This window comes from Lepisosteus platostomus, chromosome 28, assembly GCF_059453375.1.
Source record: "Lepisosteus platostomus isolate fLepPlt1 chromosome 28, fLepPlt1.hap1, whole genome shotgun sequence".
NCBI classification, from domain to species: Eukaryota; Metazoa; Chordata; class Actinopteri; order Semionotiformes; family Lepisosteidae; genus Lepisosteus; species Lepisosteus platostomus.
Window position 1 is genome coordinate 9,622,409 of NC_142638.1, and position 8,024 is coordinate 9,630,432.

The 8,024-nt window shown below is 47.8% G+C and overlaps 1 protein-coding gene across 2 annotated transcripts; it reads left to right on the top strand.

The window, feature by feature from the left end:
• Positions 1-1,504: 1,504 nt before the first annotated feature.
• Positions 1,505-5,236, top strand: eve1 (even-skipped-like1). Of its 2 annotated transcripts, none has more exons than XM_088623020.1 (3): positions 1,505-2,074; positions 2,655-2,899; positions 3,574-5,236. In XM_088623020.1, exons 1-3 carry the CDS (start codon positions 2,047-2,049, stop codon positions 4,057-4,059), a joined length of 759 nt encoding a protein of 252 aa, XP_088479146.1. In that variant the 5' UTR covers positions 1,505-2,046; the 3' UTR covers positions 4,060-5,236. The 2 variants fall into 2 exon arrangements, with proteins under 2 accessions (XP_088479146.1, XP_088479147.1); XM_088623021.1 differs by lacking the exon at positions 1,505-2,074 and adding an exon at positions 2,157-2,314.
• The last annotated feature ends 2,788 nt before the right edge of the window (positions 5,237-8,024 follow it).

Consider the following 8,024-nt stretch of genomic DNA (forward strand, 5'->3'; position numbering starts at 1 on the left):
AAGCAGGACAAATAAATTACTGCGATAGGAAGCGAGCCTTTTCTCACGGCTTTACTTTAACAGTCGACTCTTAACCTTATTTGCAAATATTTCTAATTAAACTATTTTGAAACCGCCTATTCATAGTGTCTGGCCTTATATACAGACACTTAGCACCGTGTTTCAGAGAAACAGGAATAAATCACACCTCAAGGAGCTAAATACTAATTCTCTCCTCCCCACGTGAAGAGACGAGGGCTATAGAGTTCATTATAGCCCTGCTCAGTGTCTGTGTTTCTGTTGTGTAGTCTGGTTAATGTGCTGTTTTGTGGAGCTTCGTGCAGTGCAATCATCTTCAAAACATTTTAATTACAAACTAACTTCAATCACTGCGAACACATTGTGGCATTACGGCTTCATAAGGAAGAGCTGTACGAGTGAGAATAGATTACAGTTTTTTTTATTACACGATATGCTCCGTCTTTAAACCCACTTTTCTCATAATCATTCCGCACAGGTTTAAAAAAAAAATGTTGGTCGTGTGATGCTGTAAGCTACTCACGGAGTTGGCCCAAACTCCTAATTATGGCAGGATAATTAAGATCAAAGATCGCCTGCTTGTAACAGTATAATCAAATCAGTGCTAATCGCCAGCGGCAGCAGAGCAACACCAGCGCCGTGTATCACTCTAATGCCAAACCCTCCGAAGATATCAGCTAGATCGTACTATTCCATTTAAAACGTTTGTTTTAAAGAAGCACCAAAAGGAAATATATTTTTCCAAAGGTTTAATTTTTTTTTTTTTACTCTTGAACTCTTCATTACAAGAATGCACCTAACATTTTAAACTTCGAGCAATTCAATTTTGGAACGACATAATAATAATAATAATAATAATAATAATAATAATAATAATAATAATAATAATAATAATAATAATAGGCTATTATTGCTGTAGTTCTTGAGTTCTTGGGAGTGGTGGTATTCGTTTACGGTTGTTTTCACTGCCTGACGAGCTCCGTGGGGCAGACACGCTTAAAAACAAATAATTCACTTGTCTTAACTGAGCAGATTTCGCGAGTGATCCAGTCCCAGAGAGCGCGCCGTCTTTGCTGATGAAAGCGCACTTGACTGCTTCTGGGAATCGTTCTGCAATATTCGAAAGGAATTCGCCGAGCTCACGGGGCATCAGGAATATAGTTGCAGTACTGGAAGCAAAAGGCTCTTCCGCCGTTATCTAATTTATCCTTCAATGAATAGCTCAAGGTGATAATCGCACAAACATTTCGTCCCTGGGGCGCGACCAGGGATCGGCAAGCGATATAATTAACGTTGTATTAATCTGATTATACGTGAAAAAAAAGTCTCAAAGGGTGCTACAATTAGTAAGTAAAGGGATAATATGCTTCTATACACACACACTACACCGCTTTACCCCGAAGACAGACGTCTCACTGGCGGAGAAAGCGCCCGCTTTGTGGCCATTGAGGACATTAGGATTCTAACGATTTACTTCCAAAACACAAACATCAAACGCTACAGGACAATGTTGGTTGGTTTAACTCTACGGGGTAGCTCCTCCGACTTTAAAGCGCGGGAGGTGGATTTTAATTCTCCATAACAAAAGTACAAAGACAGTTCTGCGGCCCAAGACTACTTAACACCTTATCCACCCCCCCTCTCCTCTCCCCTCTCGAGCCTGGCGGCGCCGCGGCGGCCACACCGCGTCTCTCATTAGTGAGCAGAGGACAACCTGGGCGATATAAAAGACAGAAAGCGCGAGAGAGGAGGGTTAAAAAGAACATCAGCCAGATCTTCCCACTGTAGGCGAGGTCGGCACGGGGAAGGAGCGCGTCACGGCCTCAGAGACGCAGAGAGGAGCCGGATTACCCAGTCAGCCCTAGCCCCGCACCCGGAGACTCGCTTCCCCCCGGCGGGGTTCTCAAGAGCAGGACACTCCTCGAGGAGGAACATGAGGAAATAACTCGGATTTCTGGGTTCCAGCTTGGAATTAAATATCCCGCTTGTTCGCCTTAACGCCCCGCAGTTCAGATTGACCGGCGCAGCATGAAACCCGAAGTCCACACCAACACACGTGAGTGCGCGGAATTCATGCGATTGGGTGATATTGCACGCGTCGCATTTTTTTTAAAGAGTATTTTATAGGGGCGATTTGAAAGATGGCTGTTTGGCGACTGACTCTAAAGGCACACGGCGGGAATAATGTAAAAGTTTATCGAGTCGCCCCGTGATCGTTTACCGCATGTGTGCGGCTTGGGGCGCACGGTGCAAACGCGTTTTCCCCTTTCTCCGATGAAACACATAAGCAGCCCAGGTGTGTGACACGGCCTTGTAGTACATGCATTCAAATTCGAAGTCAAAAGCTTAGAGGCGGATGATTGAACTGATACCACCGCTTCCGTGCCCGGTAGCTGAGCTTCAGAACCGCACAAATCGTCCGACTTTACACACAACAACGTCACACTCTTCATTCCGTTTTCTAGGTGCGTCTACTGTCATTGAAGGCTTTTGCATACCCAAAGGAAAACAAATCTCAGTTCAATCTTCTTAAAAGTAAATTTATCCGTATCTTAGGAGTGCTTGTGTACTTTTTTTTTAAGTCGCCTGCGTGCGGAGGAAACGCCGTTCTGATCTTTACTGTGTTTGATGCTTAGTGCCCGAGGACAAGGAGTCGCCTGTCTCTGCCAAGGGTCAAGGTGAGACGGACCAGGCCAATGAAGAAGCTTCCCCAAGGAACCCCTTCCCGGGCGCAGTGGACCAAAGTCGGCGGCACCGCACGGCTTTCACCCGGGAGCAGCTGTCCCGCCTGGAGCAGGAGTACTGTAAGGAGACCTACGTGTCCCGGCCCCGGAGATGCGAGCTAGCGGCGGCACTCAACCTCCCGGAGACGACCATAAAGGTACGTCTCTATACCTCGCCACACAGCTCCTGGCTCTCTCGGAGCGCTGTACAACACGCAGGCTGCGTGCGCTAAGAAAGCGCCCACAACAACACGCGTGGGGTGAGGAGGGACTGGAAATCCGTACATCGGAAGGTGTAAAGATGTTTCCCAATCCTGGTCCTGGAGATCCACACACCTGCTACTTTTCATTAGACCATTTAATTGACCTAAAGACGTGGTTTCATGGGAACATTTGCATTTTGTTTGCAAGTGTGGGATTTTATTTCACTTGCAGTATACATCGGTTAAAGCCCCAGCATGTTTAAGAGCTGGGAACAAACAGTTCAAACTAATCGTATTATTATTATTAGGTCAATGAAGGGCTTGATTGTGTCGCTGAGGGCTCAGCTGCAGGTTTCTGTTGCATGAGGGGTCACCCCAGGGTATAACCATGTTATCTGTGTGCCATGAGCAGGTCTTGAACTAGAGAAGCTTGGCAAGAGAGCGGAGAAAGACGCATGAATCACTAAAACAGGTTTTGTCTCCCTTTTGCAATTCTGCCATTTAAAAAAAAAAATTGAATAATGCAAGAAAAAGCTCATATGGAGCATTGGTCTCTCCTGCTGAGCCAGCTGCTGGGCACATTTCTCCAGGTGTCTCCCCCTTCTTGAAAGCCTCTCCCTCTAACGCAGGTGTGGTTCCAGAACAGGCGGATGAAGGACAAGAGGCAGAGGCACACCCTGACCTGGCCCTACCCCCTGGACCCCAGCCTCTACACCTACATGATGAGCCAGGCGGCCACCGGCCTGCCCTGCCCCTTCCTGCCCCACGTGCCCCTGCACCTGTACTCTCACCTGGGGCTGGGCAGCGGGGCCGTGCTCCCCAGCCCGTTCGGGGGGGCCCTGAGGCCCCTCGACCCCCTACGGCTCTCCCACGCTCCGTACCCCCGGCACGAGATCCTCCCCGGGCTGCCCCAGCCCTCCATCTACCCCCCCTCCCAGGGACTGCACCACCCCGCCGGCTGCCCCTGTCCCCTCTGCGTCTGCCATAGGGGGCCGGACCACCTCCGCACCCCCAGCACAAGGGGGGACCCCCTTCTGGGCCTGAACTCTTCTCTCGGCTTCAAGTCTGCTGCTGCACCCCTGGACGGCAGGGAGGAGGTGTCTGTGCCCAGATAGAGGGTGGGCAGAGCCGGCGGGCAGGACTGGTGCCGACATTTGGAGGTTCAGTATATGAACACAGACTTCCCATGGGGATCTCCCAACGGCAGGACTTCCGAGGACATTCCTGCCGAGAGACGTCCTTGTGTGGAAAGATGTTGGGTAGCAGGATTGTGCGTCTCTGACCTCCTCCATTTCTTCCCCTCTTTGCACGGGAGGACTGGGTTGGGGGTGAGGGGTGTGTGTGTGTCGGGGGGGTTATGTTATGCTGGCACACATCTCAAGCGCTTCCTGGAAGAAGGGTCCCAAGCTGAAAAGAGAACAGTGGGAGAGCTCTCCTGCAAAACCAAAAACAGGCTGTGAATTCTGTCTTCGTAGGCTTAGGGAAACCGGGAGGTCTTGGCAGCTGGCAAAGGGGGGGGGGACACTTGGGTACTCAGTTTGTCCAGGGGACCTGAATTTAGGTCTCAGTTCATGTTTGTGAAATAGGGGCCACATCTGAGCTGCAGAACCCACCATCTTTCACCTGTGTCTTTTCCTTCCAGTCCTCTTGCCATTTTGCTTCAATAGGAACTTTACCAACACCCCTGTACCCCTGTTTCTGGGGTGACCGTGTCTCGCAGACTCATTGAGACGGGCCCCCACACAAAGGAGCTCTGAATTCTCACACGCCTGTGCTGTGGAGGTCGAAGCTGGAAGCGTGCGCAGACAATCGGCTGGGGTACAGGGAGTGGAGAAGACTGACCGGTGTAGTTGTATTCATTTCTCCGAGTTGGAGAGTGTGGGAGCTACTGGTTTACTGTAAAAACCTCTGGCTTGATGGGTGGACAGACTCTCCTGTCAGAACAGGATTTCCACTGGGAAACATCCAACAATGAATCCTGTTATTTATGTGCCTTAACATTTGCAGTTTTTGTTTTTGCTTTACTTGAAGCAAAAGATTTGGAAGGAAGTTAAAACAACTATGAACATTTCTTATTGGGTAAAACTAGTTTGGTTTTATTTTTTATTTTTATCTTATTACTGTTCATCCATTTTGCACTATTGGGTTAAACACAACCATGTCTATGATATATGTACATTACCACTGTCCTAGGAAGAGTGTATGTTGAGTGTGCACTGTACATATGTTCTGTAAATTTTTGTAACTGATCTGTAAATTTATTAATAAACTATTTAAGTACACTTAAAAGAAGCAACATGTTTTTTTTTATGCTTGACAAGAGAGTTGGCATGCTCTTGGAGATGTGCTTTGCTGACTGGGGAGTTGTCTTGCTATGCCCAGGGGAGAGGTGGTTACACTGTTAGGGGCTGCTATGTGTGGAGTTTGCATGTTATCATAAGAGAAGTTCCAAAGAGAAGCCAGTCTGCTCACCTGCCTCTTTGGTACTTAGTAACTAAATGATTTTTAAAATCTCATTGATCACTTTCTTGGAGAAGGTTCTTTCTCTTTCAAATGGTTTCCATCGACTGTATTTCCTCTGGGTTGTGATTCACTGTCCCTCATGAAGAAATCCCCTGTATTGACTTTGTCAACAACTCTTAAGGATTATGAACACCTCTTGGGTTTTTTTCATATTTCATTTTCTTAATTGTTTTCAGCTCCCAAAGCTTTGCAGATTTTACAGTGACAGTCATTTCTGAGGCCACGTGTTCTCAGCCAGCGATTTTCAAAGCTTTGGAACAAACCTTGTTTTAATTTTAAAAAAAAGCTTGATCTGGAAGGAATAGGCTCTGCAGACCAATCCCACTGTAACCCCTAACAATTGCCTCTGTATGGCAATTTAAGACCACAAGGAGAAGCTGGAAACGAGGGGACGCCACACAGAGAGAACCAATTTCCACACTGAAGTGCGTCCTCTCCCGAGGCATTCTGCACCAGCGCTGGAGGCGTCGGAAAGGGCTTCATCAGGTGAAGCAAGAGGACATTTAAGGAGGGCGGACTGTTCAGACTAGAATTTAGCTAGGACAGTGTGGTTATACACCCCCCACCCTTACGAACAGCTACAGGATTGTTAATGACCACGTAGCTGCAAAGCAGGACAGTAATAATAATAATAATTGCTTACACTTATATAGCGATTTAATGGACACTCCAGAAAAAGCACTTTACTCCACTCAAAGCACTTTACAGGTAATGGGGACTTCCCTCCACTACCACCAATGTGCAGCATCCACCAGTTAACAAAGGAGAGTGGAACGTTTTAATGTCAATGACACCGCTGAGCCGGCAGTGTGAAAACCTTTCAGTCTCAGACCGGCAGCCGGGCCGCGATACAGCGTGAGTCTCCCGCGGCTTTCTTGAATCTGAATGCAATCATCGTGAAGAAAGAATGACATGCCTTGTTGTTTAAAACTCGAGAAGTAGCTTGAAAGAAAACCCAAGAATGTGAAATAAACAGACCTGTCAGTGCTTTTGTGCTGTACTGCAACTCGTAACACACCTCGTCTGTGGAACGAGCACAGGTCGACGGTGGCCGGGCGACGGTGTTTGGAGCAGTTTACTCCGTTCGGCGTGCCGGGTATACAGACCTAATCGTGCAATAATTAAACGTTTATCTGCTGTCTGACCGTTATAATAATGATCGGGGGTGTCGGGCTCGACCACAGCCCTGCCGGGCTCTCCTATCGCTCCGATCTGCAGACCCGCCGCTCCCGCCTTCACAAAAGCCAGACGGCCCACGCGTGTGTGGAGGGCACCAATTACATTATTGCTATTTGTTGACATAAGGTGAACATCGGCTTACTGTAATTATGAATCTCCATAAACTCCTTTAAATTATACGGCATTAGTGTGCTCTTTTCACAGCTAAAAATGGCAACAGGGTTTCGCCCGAAGACAAAACACAAACAGGTGGCTGGGAGGGTTATATTCGTTAAACGGTAAACAGCGGTCTCACCCCCGCGGAGCTATCACATCGGGAATAAAAATAAAACAGATTACATCTGTAATTAAATGCCGTGTCTTGGACGAGCTTTCGTCTGTCTGTTCTGTGTGTTACTGTGGCTACACGAGGCAGAAGAGTTCATTTTTATGAGAAGCGCTCGGAGCTGTGGGAGAAAAGGTTGTCTCACAGGGAAGAAATCGGGCTTGTGGGTGGAAGATATTTTTTTTATTTTCTAAAAAGAGTTGTAAGAAAAGTATTTCGGTTCGATAAGCTCGTGAGGAGTGTAGCGTGCGCGATTTTCCCCGCAGCTGGACTCCTCGTTACAGAAATTAAACTATCGAGTTGATTCATTAATTTCACGTTTATTCAATCCAATGGTAAGAGGACACGTTCTAGAAAGCTCGGCCGCAGAGAGGCGTGACAGTCTGAGACGCGTCACACAGGCTCCACGACACCCGGGCTCTGCGTTCTGCTGCCCACACGAGACACATCTTCGACACCCCCCGACACGCACCGCGCGCTGATCGCCCACGCACAGCCGTGACTGCAGCTCGAGGACAGACGGACGGAGGCGGAGGGCGCACGCAGATTTACCTGCTGTGTAGCTCACCTGCCCAGGTGTACCTCCGCAGTGCTGGGCCGCTGTCTGGAGTCTGTTTGCCTGGAAGTAGCTCTAATGATGGGTCACTCTGACTAAATATACCCACACGAGCGAAATGGGTCTCTTGGCTGCTCTTGTTTTTACCTTGAGTGCTCTGTGTGACACTTCAAAAACTAAACTAATCGCATTTGAAACAGGGTAATTGTTTATTCAGTGCCAGGCATGCTTGAAGTATGTTTTAACATCACACATCTTGGTCTTAAATTGGATTTTACACGTCCATCTTCAGTACATTAGAACCCCTGACTAGTAGTTGCAATACTGATGTAACTTTAGGCATTTGCAGACATAGAGGCTTAATATTTAGCTGAAGAGGAGTGTTGCTGATTTTTTAACAAGAGATGTGTAGAAAACCCAGAGCCTCTAGACAATCGGTGTTTTCACTGTGCCTTGAGTAGTTTTTCTGTAGTCTGACTTCAAGGAAGACCAACTCC

Coding starts and splice junctions, on each gene's coding strand:
- eve1 (XM_088623020.1), top strand. CDS start 2,047: ATGAAACCCGAAGTCCACACCAACACAC. Junction 2,075..2,654: donor CGAAGTCCACACCAACACAC/GTGAGTGCGCGG, acceptor TTTGATGCTTAG/TGCCCGAGGACAAGGAGTCG. Junction 2,900..3,573: donor TCCCGGAGACGACCATAAAG/GTACGTCTCTAT, acceptor CCTCTAACGCAG/GTGTGGTTCCAGAACAGGCG.